The sequence below is a fragment of the Nomia melanderi genome, chromosome 12 (assembly GCF_051020985.1).
Source record: "Nomia melanderi isolate GNS246 chromosome 12, iyNomMela1, whole genome shotgun sequence".
Lineage (NCBI taxonomy): Eukaryota > Metazoa > Arthropoda > Insecta > Hymenoptera > Halictidae > Nomia > Nomia melanderi.
Window position 1 is genome coordinate 2833180 of NC_135010.1, and position 20493 is coordinate 2853672.

General features: G+C 31.6%; 1 protein-coding gene across 1 annotated transcript in view; it reads right to left on the reverse strand.

Moving 5' to 3' along the window:
• Positions 1-20493, reverse strand: part of LOC116426099 (tyrosine-protein kinase Dnt) — a 208441-nt gene that overhangs the window by 44753 nt on the left and 143195 nt on the right. Inside the window, exon 4 of the mRNA XM_031974585.2 lies at positions 5535-5709. Within this exon, the coding sequence (XP_031830445.1) occupies positions 5535-5709 (175 nt within the window). The remainder of the gene's footprint in view (positions 1-5534; positions 5710-20493) is intronic.

The following is a 20493-nucleotide window of genomic DNA, read 5'->3' on the forward strand; positions in this document are numbered from 1 at the left end:
AATAATAAAAATTTACCTGTAATTAGCGAATACATTTCGCTATGAATTACAGATTCTTCTTTATTTCATAGTAAATTTCAAAATTTTATTTGCCGTTCTATATCAATTTAGATTTAAATGTTAGTGGATACAAATGAAATAAATGCGAAATATCTTCTGAACGAAATTTAATTTTCTTTTAACTGGATTTCATTTATTAAAGAAAAAATGAATAAAGATGAAATAGATCTTGTTTCGCGGATTTAAATTATATCTTTTGTAAGTAAATCGCGCGTAAAATCTCGTGCCGGAAGTCTCGGAAGAATTAATATATTCAAAGGAAATATGACAAGTCTGCATAAAGAGGAAGGAAGAGAAGGGGAGGGATGAGAAGACGGGCGAAGAAGGAAAAGTTCTCCGTTCCCTGAAACTTTGTCTCAGATCTTCTTTTACAGGAATTTTGTTGGATAAGATGTTCTTGGTAGATATAGTTAATAATGTATGCATCATAAAATAGGTTATAGAAGCTTCGCGGTGAAGCTAAGCTTTTAGGGGAAATGGATAATAACATTTTTTTACTCTGTGTTAATTAAAGTTGTTAAGACACTTTTGAAGTTTATGTTTTAAAATGAACTTTCTGATGAGAAGATGATCTACTGTGTTCTATTAACACTTAAGCACCTAGCAATTTCAGAGTATGAAATATGTTGAATACCGGACGTTTTATGAAATCATTTAGTGAAAATCAATTCTGTTTTAATACGCTAAAAACAAATCGATTTAAAAAGAATATACAATGGTGTATATACTTCTGATATGTACATAAATATGCATTAATTAATGAATTAATTAAACAAAAACACATAGTAATGTGTGACAAGGTGTTAAACTGTTAAGATACTGTTCCATTTTATTGCTAATTCTTATGATTAGCTTGTAAATCTCATTAATGTAGATAATATTAGAATGTATAAAACAGAATGAAAATGATCATTTATGTTAAAACTAGAACTATTGCATCCACAAAAATGGCGAATTTCAATTTACTTATTATGCAATTATTGATACCTTAAAAGTGTTAAACATTCGAAATGATTTTAAAAATAAGTAGTTTCACTTGAATACTATAATGACTGTATAAAGAAACCAAAAGAAAGTACATTGTTAGAATTTTTATAGAGATTATACATTAATCGTATTAAACGGTCGGCAGTTCTAGTGTTAAAAACGTTATTATTTTAATTTTGAATGAAGAACACTACGAATAAAATGTGCAAAGTAAGTTTAAATATAAGAAAATGAATTTAAATATAAAAATAAAATGTGTAAAATGACTTTAAATATAAAATTAATAGGATATTTTAATTTAACACGGATTAAATTTATACTACCATACTGACAATGAAATACCTATTTTTTAACAACGACTCTAAGAAGATGAACATTATATTACAAACACCACTTTACAATACCAGAATGAATATTACGCCATACAGCCATAAACATTATAGTTCATAGTGACGAATTCATGAAAAAATATGTGCTCCAATTTACAAAGAAGAACATTCATAATTTTGGAATACTATTTTAAAAGAAACAATATTCTTTTTATTACAATAATTGTTTCTTTAAAAAGAACGTTTCTCACTTAACAAATTTGTTTCCATGTTATTTAAAGCAATAGAGATATTTCAGCTTCCACTTTTATATAAATAACTTGTATAGTAATCATTAACAATCGCTTTTAGTTCTTTTCTAGACTCTTTGTTTTACGTACTGAAAAGAAATACCGTGTAAATGGTGCCATAAACTACAAAGCCACGTGCAACAATCACGTTGTTCTCACGCTTCAACGAAACCAGAGCATCGGGTCACGATATGTATTCTACATACAGTACATACACACGTGAATTTTACTTAATAACAGAATTACTGTACCAATAAAAATGACTAGTTCTAAATTTTTCATTTTGTAATTATTGTTGTTATAAGAGTATTAAATATTCAGAATTATATTAAAAATTAATAACTTCACTGACATATTATAATAAATGGTGATAGAAATTAAAAAGGAATACGTTACAATTATAGGTATAAAATATATTAAAATTATCCTTTTAATTTTTATATAATGTACATATCAAGCATATTAAATAATAGAAAGTTCATGTGTTAACGGGTTATAGATTCTCGTAATTATTTTATTGGACATTTCAATAAATTACACTTTATGTATAGTATTTATTCATGTACAATTCTGAAATCAAGCAAACATCATTGGGGGGTTTAGTACTTTTCAATATGAAAAGAGACTACTTTACTCAATCATGTTACTAGACGTTTCTCTGTTGAATTTATGCAATGACTCATAGTATTCAAATGATTAATTACAATTATTTCTAGGTTATTTAGAAGGTGTCAACACTTTTTATTTTTAAGTAAGAAATGGTTACAAACATAATATACGTAAAGTCATCATTTCTACTTTTCTGCATATTTTAATAGCACAACTTTGCAACATTTAACTAGAGAATTTTAGAGTAACCGTATATGTCATTCAGCTAAAGTTTTCGTGTTAGTATTATTGCTTTCAAATTGTTAATAATTATCTTACATGTGGAGTCATGCGAATGGTTAAATAATCCCAACAAAGATATGTATATAAGGTGTCTCATTCTAATCTATAAATGTAATTATCTCCGAAACTATTCATTATCTTAAAAATGTTTCAATTATAATTTTTTCTGTTCTTTTTTAGGGTGCAATAATTTGTTACACCTAATTTGCTTCTAGGTAACTTAGTTTGTCTCATGTAACTTCATTTAGATCACTCGACGCGGGAGGTCATTCTCTACAAAAAAGTGTTAACCTATCTACATTGAAATAATTGAATTCATAGACTAAAACGGAATATCCTGTATACTTATAAAGAGAAAATACGAAGTATTGAGGGCTCGGTTCCATAAAAGAATATTCAAAGTTAAAATGAATTTACTACTGAACACTTTACATTGTTGTTGATTAATTGATCGTTTAAATATAAAACATAATAAGCAGAAATAATATAACAGTTACAAAATAAAATTCTGCATAACTTAATACGACAAAGTTCGAAGTAAATTTTGTATTTTGTTTACATTTTATACAGATAGCACAAAAAACAAGTTTATAAGAATTTCAATTACATTATTCAATATTTTCCCGCAAAATTTATTATATTTTTTAGCTTGAATTTGAGGTATCGTTGAACCTTAATCTTTAAAAAAAACATACAGTAAAAATTAATCCCGATTTGAGTCGAAAAAAACCCTAGGCCCCGATCAAGATTAAATAACGAATAATATTAAAAATAATCAATTTTATAAATGAAAATGACACTCTCCGCATAATCTTAAAATTATTTTTCCCAAATGCAGTAGTTATCCTAGTGCCAAAGAGGAATGGGTCTCTAGCTGGAGGGCAGGATCCATTGTCTCACATGATCATTATAAAACAAGGAAGATATTATACGTGTTAAAGTCATCTTCGATTCGAACATCCGCGGAGAAGACAAGTGGTTCAAGCAGAGGGAAGAATATCCGGGCCGGAAGGGCTAGGGAAGAGAGTGGTTTCTCTCCCTCCGGTTCTTACATCCTCTCCCGGTGGAGTTCCCTTGAACGCCCTTGCGCGTACCCGTGCAATAAAATGTCGGCTGGCGTGCCAAGCGACCGACGGATCACTAGGGCTTATTGAAAGGATATTTCATGTGGACGAGTTCTTCCTATCCAGCTTATCCATCGAATACCCCGCGGGGTGTAGGAACTTTCAGTCCTACTGTTTCTGTCCCTCCGAAAAGGAGGTATAGCTAGCTTTTAACGAGGTTGGGCATTATTCGAATTGTTCCTTTAATGAATTCTTGTTAGCCCAATATTTCAGCCGGATAATGATTATTCGATACTCGCTGTAAATTATTATATTTATTTGTAATAATTTAATTATTTATTCGAATGTCGATGTAAATGATTTTGAACGAGTGCATATTGCTTCGATGCATATCTATTGGGGTGAACAGAAAGTTTTATCGGTAAAGAGGAAAATGTAAATACTTGATTTTTAAAAAAACGAGGAGAAATAAAAGGTATTTAAAAAATGATGAAGTAGAAAATTTCCCAAATTCATAAGAATTTTCCTGACAAACGAGTTTCATATTTCATTAATTCTTTAAAAGTTTTACATGCACTAACATTCATAGTTCATTTATAAACAATTATTCAAATAAATTATTTTGCAATTGATTGTCCGTTATACGAATTATTTTTTCCTTGGACAGAAACCAGTTGTGACATGAAGTAGAAACCACTATTTCTATAAATACGACATTAGAAAACATTATTTTCAATAATTTCTCTGAATACCAATATAGGAAAACTGAAGTTTTTATTACTACATTAAAACTTCTCATTCCTCGCATTTCCTCCAAAATAAAGTTTTCCTGTGAGGAGTAATTTTTATCGTTATCTACGATATAAATGATAATTGATGAAAAAATACGTGGCACATATTTTTATGAAGACCACTTTCACTCGAAACCTCATGAAAACCGATGTAACTTTAGAATGTCGCTTGTAAGTTTTTGCATCCAGTGGAAAACTCGTGACAGTTTGTAACGCCGGCTGACGACGACTTTTCGCTCCGGCTACTCGAGGGAAATGAGAATGCGCCACGCGATACGTGAAAATCCGCCAGACGTGCGTACCTTACGAGCAACCGAGCCTGTGCACCCGCACTCCCTCTCCAATTCTGATTTATTCGCGTGCGATCGCGTCCACGTTTGCCGCGCGGATGGAATTATGGATTTAATAAGCGGGACACGCTCGATAAATGCATAATCGCGCCCGCTTCTCTGCGCAGAGACGCTTGTTACTGTGGAATTGTTTCGCTTTGATTTTATCGACTCTCTGCAAAGACTGGATAATTCATGCATTACTTGATCATTACTTTGGATTTGCTTGCAACTCTCTCGATTGTGCTGGAATAATAAAGAAAGTACTAATAGATTGGTTCTAGAAATGTTGTGGGATTGTTTATTTATATATGGATATGTTACCATTAAGACAATCTTATGAAAATATTGTACTTTCATATGTACATTCATAAAAAAGGTGGTTCTACGCATTATCAAAATATATTTAAGTAGTTATAGCATAAAAGATTTATCGTTATTTAATGTTGTTGTTACACTGGTGCTATAGATGTGCATTTGTAGAAAATCACATTTATTAATATATTTACTTTTGTATGAATGTTATGTATTTACTTGTTTCATTAAATACATATTTTTAACATACTCCGTTCGTGTTATTATTGACACTTAAAAGTTATTGCTTGGCATACTAGAATTATTAAAAACTGTAGTGCTGCTATAGCTCTACTCCGCTGGGTAGATAGGTAAATAAGTACTCTTGCATCCTACGATGCTCCTATAGTTTTGCCTTAAGTTCATTTGCCCGCACAGAGTGAATTTCAGAATTACTTTGAATTAACTAAGAATAATGTTGTTGTGAAATTGTACTCACTGTGATTCCTGAATGCGAGCCTTGCTGTTGCGAATATACAGAGCGCTTGCGACACTGCCGACGACTAATATTAAAGCGCACGCACAAGTCGCAGCGACGTAAAGTGCCCCGGCACCATTTACCAGGGGTCCTGGTTCCAAACGAACCGAGTCGTTTCTCGGAGGTGTCTCTATTCCTGAAAACAAATAATAATTTTCCTTGTTTACGTAAATTTAATGTTTTGCTTTCCATATTCATAGAATACGTAATATTTCGAGCATGGTTTTATTTATTCAAGGTTTAATTAATCCTAACCCCATAAGCGAGGAAGAATTTTTACAAATTATTCGCTCGATAGGGAACGTTGGTTTAGAATATGGAAACGTAAAATATTAGGAAATACTTGTTTTATTGTTGCATTTTTTACAGTGTATCAGTATGTAAACTTTATAGGTAACATATGTATATTATTAGGGGCACCCATAAATCGTCAATCTTTTTTAGATAGCTGAGTTAATTTAAGCTGACTTATATATATTGATCAGTGAGAATATGTTTTTTACGATATGTTGCAAAGTTTTAATAAGAATTTATATCTTTTATCTAAATAATAAAAAAATTATGTAAACTTAAAAAATGTTTAATATTAAAGTATTTTATCTATTATATTATTATATAATATAATAACTATATTATTTATATTAGAATCCAATAAATTAACAAACTAAATATAAATAAATAAATTTACGAACATTTTTGCAACTAATTTTTCCTCTCTAAAACGAAAGTCTTGACTGCAAAAATGCACTAAAGTTATTATCGCATTGTAGCACACTTAGAGTCTAAAAGATGAACAGTATAAAACTTTCACACAATACACAATTTTTTCAAAAACAATATACGTTTATTTCGTAGAAATAACAATCTCTTCTCATAGAATAGCAACACAATTATTCCGTTAAAACGTTTACCATAGATCGCGTTTATACCATTAAAGTTATGGCGCTAAAGTGAGACTTTGATTGCATAATTGCGGGGAATCCCGCCGATAAGCATAGTTTTTTAATCAGTGGACTTTTGTGTCATCGTGAAATAGTTGCGCTACTAGCGAGAAACGGGTTTAAGCCGCATTACGCTATGGACAATCCATTTTGTCGATTAAATCGTTTCCTGCGCATTGTCGTTAGATGATTCGAGTTGAAGGATCCTCTAGCAGTGTTGTTTAATCCGCGGCTTATTTTAAAATTTTTATTACCATCACGGTGTATTGATATTTCCCTTGATTTCAAAACTTGACAAAAACTGTTAAAACAGTAACTTTATACGGTTTATTGTTACTAAAAATAGTACGTTTCTTCGTTCTATCTGTTTTTATCTTTTTAGTAACTTTTATTTTGTTTTACTTAAATTTAGAACTTTGTAGTAAGTTATAATTATTCCTGAGTTCTCCTTTTGCAATTGTTGAGAAGATATAGATAATCTTTTGAGAAATTATTAAATTATTCAATATAATAGTAATATATCATAACTACGCTAATCCGATAACTGTGGAATTTAGTTTAAAAAATATCTCGTTTTGTGCGCATCAAAAAATGATGTATGTACTCATCAAACGCAGGAAGGATGCACCTAAAATATATTTGAATGAAAAACCAAACCAAAGCAAAGAAAAATTATATGTTTATCTGAAAAAATAAAGAATTCATCATTGAAAAAATTATTTTCATTTCAAGCTTTAAGATAACGTTTATACTCATCAAATGTAGTTAACTTGTTAACGGTTGAATGGAGGCCTCGAATAAGGATCTATGCTATATTTACTACATTCGTGTTATTTTACTTGTTGTTATACGTTTTACAGATAGTCCCAGGTAAATAACATGAAATCCTTACTTTATTGAAACAATTAGTAGAAATATTACTAGTTTCATAATATTTATATATTAATAAATAAAAACTGTGTAATGTCATTTAAATAAGTAAGAGAGCGAAATTTTTAAATAATTGACAAATCTTTTTGCAAATATCTTAAAATATCTCAGAAACGAAAACTGAGTGGTGCTAACATGTAAAAGGAAAAATTTGCTCGGAATCACATCTTCAATAACACATTTCATCAAGATCGATGAAGAATCGCTAACCTATGTGTTAGAAATATTCAAACTCTACGACAAAGTTAAAAGCATTCAGTTTTGATTCGTAATTGATAACATTTTTTTGTTTAAACTTCCATGTAACATCTATTTCATTTCCTCCGAATCTTGTTACAAATGAAATCAATTCCCATTTCGTTCTTTAAACATAGTGCATTAAATTAATCCAATTCTTATTATTGTCCATCGATGAAAAAGTTTTGAAGGTTTTTATAAAATATAAAAAAAAGGGTTTTTTACTATATAATTCCCATTGGTTGCTATTACCCTCTTCCACCTTTTTATAAGCTTATTTATTCCGCCATTGCAGAAATTCTATGATTTCGAATAGAAAAATGAATCCAGTGATATTTTTTTTATTTCAACGAATGTATAAATGTACAATAAATACATTTACATGTATTATTAATATATTAAATAAAATCAATAAATATTTAACAAACATACAAATGCATAATATACATATATATTTTTTAAGTATTATAAATATCGAATATATTAATAAATATGTACATATATTGTACATTTGCATATTTATTGTTCATTTGTACATCAATCTTTCCATCAATCAAATGATATTTTATACGCAGAACGTTGTGCATTATTGGTTTATCCAATCCACGTGATTCATTTATATTCGTTGGCATCAAATGAACGAGATCGACTAAGAGAGCATAGAATTAAGGACAAAATAGAACTGTGGAAAGGATACTTGAACCAAAGACAGGAAATCCCTTTGACATTTTTTTTACTACGCATAGCCACCGTTGGAACACGGTAGCATTAATTTCTTTTCACGTGGCTCGGCCGCTTTCCGCTCCACGCAACGCTGCATTTCCCCTTTGTATTCCGAGAAATTCCTTACTAAACAAGAATACAACTCTTTTTCGCTGTGAATAGTTTTAGGGATGTCACGTTGTAAAGTCTTTAGTACGACCGTTTTAGTGCTTTGCGATGTTGCGTACTAGATGACTTTGTGACAGTGTTTGTTAAACAGACAGGATTGCATATGTGAAGACATTTTAAGCACATATCTGAATTTTAATGCATTTATTTCTTGAATTATAGCATGAGAAACCTATACATTTTTATTTTTTGCATTGTGATATCGAGAGGAATTTGTTCTGGAACTTTCAAATTCAATAGAATATATTGTCAAATTTCTTGCAGTACAACCGCTATTCATTATTGACAGTTAATGTTTAGGATAAATATAGACTAGCTGTGCAACTCAAATTTCTGTTCCTTCTAATAAAATATAAATATAATTCTAGTGCAATTGTTGAAAAAAGAAGGAATTAATTAATTATATAGTACCTACAGTTTTAACATACAAGTTACATTTATCAAGTTAATTTTTTAGATTTTTTATGCTGTTTTTTCTCCTTTTCTTTCCTTTTCCTGTACTTCTCTATTTTTCCAATCTTAATAAAGAAATAAGATTAAAAAAGGGAAATAAAAAAAATTTCCTTTTTTTCAAATCTGTATTATTCCTTTTGTCTTTGGTTGTCATTATATTTGGGTATTAAGAAATATTTTCTTATGTATATCATCAAACCAACACTATTCATTTATCCTTTATATAATGAAAATTATTCTGTACTAAAAGTTGATGACCTAGTAAAATCTAACAAATGTGAGATATACAAAGCGAATTTGAAATTCTATCAAATTCACAATGAAAATCCTGTTATGTTTTCCAATAAGCCTATCCATAATGATAGGTGGGTATTACAACTATCAGAAATTTCTCATTATGTTCTGTAGAATAATATTTAATCAATATTGAGATGACAATAATATTTAATTCAATAGATTGACAATAATATTTAATTCAATGGATTGACAACAATATTTAATTCAGTAGATTGATAATAATATTTAATTCAATAGATTGATAATAATATTTAATTCAATAATGAGATTCGGAATGTTCAATATCACGATAATTTAATGAAAGAAAGGCATGGCTGATTTAATTTGCATTTAATTGAACACGAAATCATTCAGGTCAAATTTCCCTAGTGTCAAAATTTCTATTCAACTTCTGAGTGCTAATAATGATATTTTTTAATTTGCTAATTGTCTGTGATAGAACCATTGAAAAGATCATTAATTTATTGTTTTTATATAAGCCTGTAATTATTAATAAATCACAATTCTTCTGTTCATGATAGACTACATAAAAATTCAACACAATATTGTAACGTGTAATACTATTCTTTAATTATTTTTAACAAACATACAATATACATTGACATAATTGAAAAGTTTTAACTATTCATTTATCATATAAGGTACAAGAGATAAAAAGGTAATGCGGAGTGTACAAAAATAATAATATTGCATTGAATTCTTTAAATAGTGGTATTGAGAACTGGTATTAGTTTTTCATGTAGAATATAAAGTAGCATCGGTTATTATATAAAAAAAACATATGAATTCATTGAACAAACTACAGATGACCTTGAAGTGTCGAAATCTCTTTCACTCGCAAAAAAATTATTACTGCTACAATATAATCATTATTATATCGAACAACGTATCGTTAGGAAGATCTATTCTCTATTGTAATTTTATTTTTACAACTGTATTTCTAAAATTTTTTATTTGTCTACAGATTCGCAGACTATTAACACTAGAAACAGAGCGTTTAATACGATTGATATGTAATCCCTATAAAAATTGTAACAATACATTATTTTCAGTTTCTTCGGACATTCATTATAGTATTCAAGTAAAACTGTTTATTTTCAAGATGATTTTGAATATTTAATGCTTTTAAGATGTCAATAATTGCGAAACAAAAAATCGAAATCAGTCATTTTGACTGATATGGCAGTTCTGGTGAAGACTACGCAAATATCGCCAGTGACAATCGACACTCGGCGAGAAAAATGTGTAGTTAAACTGTCAGAAAGATAAAAAAATAAAATTTTAACTTAAGCTTTTAACCAGTTAACTGCGTTTGACGAATATATACGTCATTTTAAAGGTAGATATGATACCATAATTCTTTCAACGATGAATTATTTATTTTTTCAGATAAACATCTATTTCGTCTTTGTTTTGCTTCGGTTTTTCATTAAAATATATCCTAGGTACATTCCTCCTGCGTTTGACGAGAACGTACTTAATTTTTTACTCTATTGCGCGCAAAATCAAAAATTTTTCAAACTAAATTCCACAAGTTAAGAATTGTCGTTAACCCTTTAGTCCCGAATGGTACACATAGGTACCATAAGCATTTTAAATGATCGGAGATCTAGAAAACGCCTAGATAAAAGAAAATTGTACCACACAGGAATCTTTGCTTCTAGATGACAGCTTAAATATTAATCAGTTGTCGGTACATGTGTTTTGGTTGATTACTGCACAGCCGTAAGTGTTTTTTCACAAAACTGATATTAACAAAAAATACATATTCAGGGACAAAAGGATTAAAGATCCTCTCAGAGTTTTAACTGGATCGGTTAATTTGTTGAGATTACTCGAATCAATTAATTTTCTTCGCGTAATCTTTGAATATTGCACGATGTATCATCTATTAAGCACGAAGAACCACCGACTGTAGTTGGAAAAAAATGCATTTAAAGTTGGAAAGAAGCTTTACTCTGTGATCCTGTTGCACTGATAAGCTTGTTGTCCTCTTCGTCCGTAAAACTGTCACTTGATGGTTACATCTAGATTATTGGTATTCAGCTGCTTATGCCAGACTGGTCTCAAAATTCTCTGAATTCCTGGAGGAAGATGAAGTCTCCCTCCAGAGTCTACGTGTACCTTGTGGAGGAATGTTTCTATCAGCGAATTGGAGTTAGTTTGGGTGGCTCCTAAAAAACTGCCCTTTCGTAAAGTGGCGATGATTTCGCTGCTGGTTAACTTAGTACATTACGTAACGGCTATTTTTCATAAAACTGAATTACGCGGATAGCAATTTTCAGTGAGATCAACTTATATCGCTATATATATAGAAAAACTCAAATATCATATTGTTATGTAATATATTTTAAATAGATAATAAGTTCGAATCAAATTAAAAATTTTTTCAAATACTGTGGTAATTAGCAAAGTTACACAGCTAAGTGTCTTGATATAAAAACGAGATTTCTCGTTACCAGTATGCATGTGTATGTATGTGTTAACAAATTAACTTAGTTTTTTAGGAACCGTCGCAAACATTTTCCCTTGACGTTCGACTTGCGTATGGACTTATGATACGCCATAGCTACTGAGCTACCAGAAGACCTTCGAATTGTCTATTACTCACTTACAGCCCTAAGGTCTTCCGGTCATAAACACTGGCGATCGCTACGGAATGCAGAACTCTGTTACGTGCTTAAATTTCTCAAAAATAGCAGAAATCACTTATACATCGTAAATCCAGCATAAATTTACATTACAAAAAATTAAATATTCAGGGACAAAAGAGTTAAAGTTAACTAAAACTACCGAGCAGTTAAACTGACTTCTTGAAATTCTTTTATAGAAACTTCAAAAGCGCATCTATTGAGACTTGAATTGATTTTAAATTTAGTTTGCGCATTGCTACATCTATTTTTTTAAATAACTTCCCAGAGAAACATCTGTTATCTTTTTAATAATCGTAAAAAGAAGAAATCAGGAGTGGGTCAGTCTTAATTAGTTTTAGCCTTAAGTAGATCGGTCAATTAGGACTGAAAAAAAGTGGCGCGAACCATTTGAAAAAACGAGGTTCCGAGAAAAGCGCATAATACGCATAATGTAAACTGGTGTTTCGAGTCTAACGAGTCGTATCCTTTTTGCCCGTCTGCGTTATCCTTTCCGTTTCGCGGCGCGGCGTAGCGCGGCGCAACGGGAAAAGCCAGGGGCGGGTGCTTTCGCCAGAATAAATAACGCGAACCAGACGGATGAACTTTACACGATAACCGACAGGAACGGTTCGCGAAACACTCGGACGAGGAAGAATTCGCCGGTGCGCGATGAGATGTGCAGCGGAAACAACGGGAGGCAGGGAAAAAGTTAAATAAATCGTGCGGGACTTCGGCCGCGTTCGGCGCCGCTCCCAACTTCTCCGGGGGATCTTTGCTTTTTTATTTACGGCCGGACGACGTCTTTTTAAACTGTCCTCTCTTACACGGCACAATGCTCACCGAAGCGGACCACGCCGAACTTTTTAAGTAACTTTAGTTTTCATTCCCTCCACCGCATAATTTCAGACGGGAACTCGTACCGCGGACGCGCCGGTTACGTTCTGTTGTTTCTTCGTCCGTCCGCTTCTCCGGCCGGCCAATTGAATTGTTGGCAAGTTTACTTGTTCGTTGATTATTCTCTCGGTTAGCTGGCGTAATTACCGTGTGAGGGGTAATTGCTGCTCCCCTTATACAAAATCGTTTGTGTTTCTTAACATAAACGGAACTCGCGTTCCCGGTCATTTAAGAGCAGCGCTATCTTTAACCCTGTATGCTGGTAACGAGTTTAGAGGCTCGATGAAGTCTCGCGTAAAACATTTTGTTTTCATTAAAATGTGCTGTTAACTGTGGAATTTAGTTTGAAAAATCTTTCGTATTGCGTGCAATGCAATCAAGAAATGAAGTGTGTACTTGTGAAACGCAGGATGAATGTTACGTGAGGTACATTTGAATGAAAAACCAAAGCAAAAGGAAGATGAATTAGAGTAGACCGAGGTGAATCGGATCATTTTCTGTTTGATATCAAGGAATTAAAAGTACTTGGATGTTAACGATGAAAAGCGGACAAGAATTTTTTAATCATCCGGTAGAAAGTAAGAAACAAAAAATGGGAAATATAATTTACGATATAATAAATGTGGACTGGATTCTTATTTCAATCCAATTCATCGTATGATCCGATTCGCCTCGGTCTACTCTATATATTTATGTGAAAGAGTGAATAATTCATCGTTGATAGAATTAGTGTTATTCAAACTTTAAGATGACGTGTATACTCGTCGAACGCAGTTAACTGCTTAATCTATTGTCTTATGATTTCTTTTAACTGCGCTCGATTAAACTACTGTATTGCTAATAATTTCATTGAGAAAGGAAAGACGCTAATGATTCTTCTGGATCTACCTTTGTTCTAAAGCTTAAAGATTTATACTGGACAAGTAATATTTAATTTATATAAAAAATAAGTAAATCAAATTTAGGCTTGGGGAAGTCGGTTGAAAATGTTTATCACGAGTTTGACTTGACTATCCGGGGTTAATGACTGTATATAGAATGATAGATTTCAAAACAATGTGGAGTATGTAATGCAATAGGACTATCGACCTGTATACGTCATTGCTATTTTTGGAACAAAAATTATTTATTTTAGAAATGATTTATTTATCAATTATTTTTTAAAAATTGAATGTAAGTAGATGCTTCAGCCTGTATTACTTGGGTCTAGAGTTTTTATGTTATATTCAAGTGTTATATCTACACACTCTGCTTTTAGGAGCTTGAAAGCATGATGCAAGTTGTAAGAAGTATACGAAACAGTATGATGTTAAAAAAAGTATTGTACAGTCTATTAATTTACTATTATTATACTAAGTGTTAGAATTTTTTAAGACAGTTTCGAATTTGAATGAAACCCATAGCTTTATATGCTTAACAAGAACTTAATGTTTATTATTGTTAATTTATATTAATATAAAATGAGGTGAGGAATAACATAACAAAAATAATATACAGGAGAAAATTACCGTATCTTAAGATGATAACTAAAAATACTGTGTATTTGATTCTGAACTGGACTGGTTAGGAACTGAATTTAATTTAGACCATACAGAATTATTATCGCCAAAGAAAATAAACTAACATTACTTTCTTAATTTTAAAAAAAGTGTCTCCACAATATTATTATTACGTATGAAGTTAGCCATCCAAACTGTATTTTTATTTTTAATAGTTTTCAAGATAAATTCAAGTGTGTCAATTTCTGGAGAGTCTTCACCGATAATTCTCTGATAAACACATTTTTCAGTAAAATGTCAAACAATAATTGCAATTTCCTGAACGCTTCCATATTTCAATTTATATTCAGTGACCCAATGAAACAGATGCCACGATGCAAAAAAGGATCTCAGCAATTAATGGCTGAAAGCGTGCGAAGAAACCTAGGTGCCTGATTTTTAATTACAAACGCCGACGGAAGGGTAACGGTTGGCGGGACAAAGGAATCAATTTGCCCGCGTTGCTCGAGCACAGCAAAGGATCGATTAAACTTCGCTTTCGTCGACGCACCGACAAGTAACTTGCGGGTTTAAGAACAAGCACAAAGTCGAGAAGCCACGTTGAAGGCCCGGTAGAGGTATATCTCAGTTAAATCCTGGCCGGCGATGCTATCCGACACTATCAAACAAACCTTAACCGAGATTTACGGAGGCCCAGAATTAAGTCCCTGTGGGATTAATAGAATGACCCTCCTCGAGCCGCATTCACCGAGTCACACCAGGCTCTCTTCTGTTGAAACAAATTTTATCCGAACGTGGAACACGCGCAAATTGCGGTAAATCCCGTGAGGTGAACAATATTTTTAATTTCACGTTATTAACAATCTACGGTTGGCCGGTTTTAACGAAAAAATATTACTGATGATAACGTCGGAGAAAATGGCATTACATTGCGTCAGGAGCACTAGAAAGCACATCTGAGAAACAATATCATCCTGTTGAGGCTTTGAACGTTTATAATAAAATTAATAAAATCGATGGAATTCGTTTTTTAATACGAAATCATTTTTAATTTGTTTTCTTTTCTTATTTTAAATGTGGCTATAATGTATATATTAAAATTATTTCCTTCGCAAAGTTAATTTGATTTAGATGGCATTAATAATATTTATTGATAAGATGTATACGAATAAGCATATACCTATAAGCATATGTAAGGGAACAATAATTAAAAATACGTCAACTAAAAATATGTATAAAGGATGGGAAAAAGTTAGAAAAGAAATTAAGAAACTGTATACATGTGCCATTCTCTAAATATCTTCATAAAAGTATTTCACGATAAGATAATAGGTATTAAATATTAACGTTTGAATTTCAAATTTTTTGTATTGTAACTCTCTTTCAAAACAGTGTGTCACCATCTTGTTAACATAAAGTTGGACAATATGTGAATAGCGTTCTGTATCTACTTTTACGTAATCTGATATAAAAAATTCATTATCTCCTATTTAAATTAGAACGTGTATCCCATTTAAATACAGAATTTTCTATGCGAATATAAATCTTTGTACACGAAATAGTACTTGAAAATTTCAACTATTGATTCAATCAATTCTCGAGCCTCAGGTACAATATCGGTGTATGTCAATGGGACGTTATTGATGATGCTTGATGCGTACGTGAAAGGCAGAGCACATGAATTTAATAATTCTGTATAATTTTATCTGGAACAGGCAGATAGAATAACACATATAATTCAAATATTTTGATCCTTGTGATTCAATATTCATAATTTAAGGTATATTTAAATGAGTATCTAGAAAGGCCAATGTTACACTTTGTAAATTACTGCACACTGTAGTAATTGTTAATAATAATAATTCAATAATTAAGAAGTAATTTATTACTTTTTAAAACCCCAAATTGAAGCAACTCCTTTCGTTGTTTTTGCTAATCAATCTTATAAGGTTTTGGTACATTGCATGAAATTTGTAACATAGACCATTCTCCATATAATCATCAATTTTACTTTTCCTTTGTGCATAATTTCTGATATTTAGCATAATAATTAAGTGTACCACAGCCAATTTATCAATTAGGGCAGATCCAGGCAAATCGGGACGAATCGGATAAAAATAAGAATATTAGTCACATTTGTTACATTGTTTTAGGAACCAACATGCTGATCGTCCATATTATTTTATACACATTCCCTACACTTATTTCAAGGTTTCGCTCCAAATTCTAGGGGTGGATATTTCTCACTTTCCAGTTTCTTGTTTATAAAATGAAGATTTTCAAGTTTTTTAATATTGAAGCTGAATGTGTATTAATAACAAATTTATGAAACAAATGTCGATTCTAAGTTTTAACTATTAGTTCTTCGCTGTTAAATCTGAACTGGACCGATTCGTCTCCGTTTACCCTATTTCATGAATGATTTTATCATGCTGCCCTGTAAGATCCGGCCTTCCTTCAAGCACTATCATATTCGGCAAAGGTTTATATTTATTATGCATAAACAAATTTTTCCGCATATTTCCGCCTGTCTTTTAGAGCATTTTATCTAAAATGTAATACGAAGCGTTCGAATTGACCATGCGTAGCCGTATACTCGTATAATTCTATTCTATATTATATAATTAATTGCAAACATATATTATTACCTAATATGTTATTATTATTTATTTTTCTATATACTGCAACCCATTCTATATAAACATGTAGTTTTTTTATATAAAGTATTTTATATATAATTAACAATATTTAATATTCACTCATTTATTATATTCTTCATAAGTAATTTTTAATTTATATACAATCATTTCTTGTCGAAAAAATTCGATACATAGTTTTAATCTTGCCCGGCTGAAACGGCGAAATCGGCCACTGTGCGACGTTACAAGGCAATGGATTAACGTCACTAATTCCTCCCTGTCGGCGCGTTCCCTTTCCTCGAAGATTCCTCCCATGACCATCGTCAAGCGTTTTCAACGTACCACCGCGCACACAGCCCGGAGGACGAGTACTCGAGGAGCCAACACGGGATTCGATTATTTTCGAGTGGTCTCTAGGCGATTTCGGATTTTTGCAAGACCTCTTAAGAACCGGAGGACCCGGGGATGTTCGTCTGTGGGGGATGGAAACCCGGCAACGGGTCAAGAAGAAAGCAAATCCCGCCGAAAAAGGAACTCTGTACACGGCGCAAGTACTCGTCGGCCGGCGAACCCTCCCTCAGAGGCGATTACTTATTTTTCTCCCTTCCGGCGTTCCCCTCGCCGTCATCTCCCACCCCATCGCTGCAGCGAACGCTTCTCATCTTCTTTTCTACGCGGTCGATCCTCTTGATCTTGGACGGCAAGATCTCCGCTCTCTTCTTCTTTCATTAAATACACCTACTCCCGACGAGATTCAATTTTATTCGGCGGATTGCTTTTCGTTGTAACGGCGACTACGCTGGTAACCGGATCCGGATCAGTGTCTGTCAAGCCTCTGCTTCTTACTGTTTCTCATTTCCGTCTCTCCCTTCCCGTTTTCCATCTCCTTTGTCTTTGTACACCTCGGTTTTTAATTTCCATTTTTCTCGGTTAGTTGGGTAGAAAGTGGCGTCTGTGCGTCAGTAATCGTTATGTTGTGGGTTTTGTTAAATAAAACATATATTTTAATGAAAATAGACAATTGTATAGGGTATCGGTGTCTAATGTGAATCGCTCCCTTGCCAAATTGATTAACTCCACCTTCAGAATTTTTTTTAAGCATTAGTGTTAAAGCAATTGATTTATTCTCAACTATTTATATTTTAAAAAAATGTCTTTATTAATAAAGATTAATACCACTAAATGACAAAATTTATTTGGCCACTGAATATTAAATTGTTTATTTCAGAAACCAGTCTAAATAATTTCATACTTTAGTTAAAACTTTTGCTAGTTTTATTAATACGTAATAAAACTTAGTTAAGAATTTTTTAATGACATAATGTAGTACGAAATGATAACAGTAAATTGTTTGTTATTGTTTCATCATCACAAAAACAAATGCACTATAAAAATTATTCAATCTGTTACAGGCAAACTGCCACTGAAGCAAATACTTGTGAATTTTTTGACAATTATCAAATATATAATATATTAATAACATCTTCAATAAAAAAATGTATATAATACAGTTTTTCTGCCATAATTTTTATTTAATCTTTATTTAACTCCCATAATCATGCAAAAATTGTAGTAATAATAACGATTACTTCAAGGATATTCTATTTTATATACTTTATACGTCGTTAAATAAGAAATACATCTGTAGTGATACATTTTAAAATGTTTATTTGAATTTATAATTTAAAAGGAATTTTATAAATCATAGTGTATTATTTTATCGTTTATCTCCACTTTTGTTTTTGGAGTTATCCGATTTGGCAAGTGAGTCATCTATATGGCGCAGCTCCTAACATGGAACACCATATTTCGCAAAATAAGTAGCTTGACGTGTTAGTTACTATGGAAAATACATCAATAGTAATAGAAAACAATCATATTAATAGTTGAATATTTACACTAAAACTATCGAGTAATTAAATTGATATTTTGAAATTCGTCTATAGAAACTCAAAGAGTGTATCTATTGAAACTTTAATTGATTTACAATTCAGTTTGTCAGACAATTTCTCAGAGAAACATCTGTTGCCTTTTTAATAATTACAAAAGCTACGTCTGGTAGTTCTAGTGTTCATTAGGAATTTGTGTTATGTAGTACGTTACGAACATTATTGTGTTTGGTAGTACGTCCAACTTTCTAAACACTTGTCTATATGTGTGTATTGTTTTAAAATTCACGGCTTCAATTATAAGAAAATGTGTTATAATATATTAAATGGCAAAAGAATTGAAACACACAGTTGTAGAGTACGTATGTGTATAAGCAGAATTGAATATTAAAAGTAAATATAATTATGTAGAAATGTGTAGAATTAAAATTCCTTTTTCTCATTGCGAAATTTATTCGGTAGTAAATAATATAAGAATTTCTATATATCTTTAATGAATATGCTGTTTTAATATATTTATTTATTTATAATTGAAATACAGTGGCGTTTAAAAGTTCCCGGCCAGATCGTTTTTGAAACTTTCCTCACACGATGAAGGCTTCATGAACTTTTATGTATTGTATGAAAAGATACTATAGAAAAATCAATACCATCTATACTTTATACATATTTTTTCAGAAATAAATGATTCAGTATGTTCAAAGGTTTTCGATCAGAGTGTTTAAAAAAGGAAATAAAGCTTGTTTTTTATTATAATAATAATTTAATGTATAGTGTTTGACATATTACACTTAGTATTTTCTGGCCATACCCTTTGCATTAATCACAGCGACACATCGATGTGGCACGGACTCAATTCTAAAAACGATCTGTTCGGAAACTTTTGAACGCCACTGTGTATGCAGATTGCATGTAATTAATCATATTACATCATTATTAACGCATTAAGGCAAATGACGGCTGTAGCCGTCAAATCTTTGTTTATATGTGTGGTATTAATGGAAATTAAATATGTTTTACTTAAAAAAAAACATAGGAATAGTTAATTGCATAAAATACAAATAAATAGAAACGATATAGCTCGCAGTGTACAGCTCTTTTCTCTTTTCAGGTCAACGCAGCTCTCTCTAAAATCTCGCGCCATCCGCACTTAAAAATCATTCTCTCACTCACACGTCCAACAAATTCTCAAACACACCCTACTCTCACCACGACGCAGTCATCATCCTTGCTTACGCATCCCTTGAGAAAACCTACCAGCCCTTGGGCCTAGTTTCCATGAGTCCCTTTCTCTTTTATGGCCCTCTGAATACTCGCTGTCCCACTGTCTTAAAATTATGATACTACATATGCTAGTAAATGGCGTCTATGGCATATTTTTTGTTATAAAAACTGGAACTAATATTTCTCGGAAGCAAAGTGTTTTGATATAAATTTTTGAAGTATAAAAAGGACAAATAAAAAAATATGTGCAAAAAAGTGTACGTGAATCAGTCATTTACTGTGCTCACTCGTTTTGTACGCGAATATAAATCTACTGCTAAATCTCTTCTGTACATACGTTCAAAGTATATGTTAACTTCCCAACATTTTTATGCTCTGATTTTCCAGCAACGA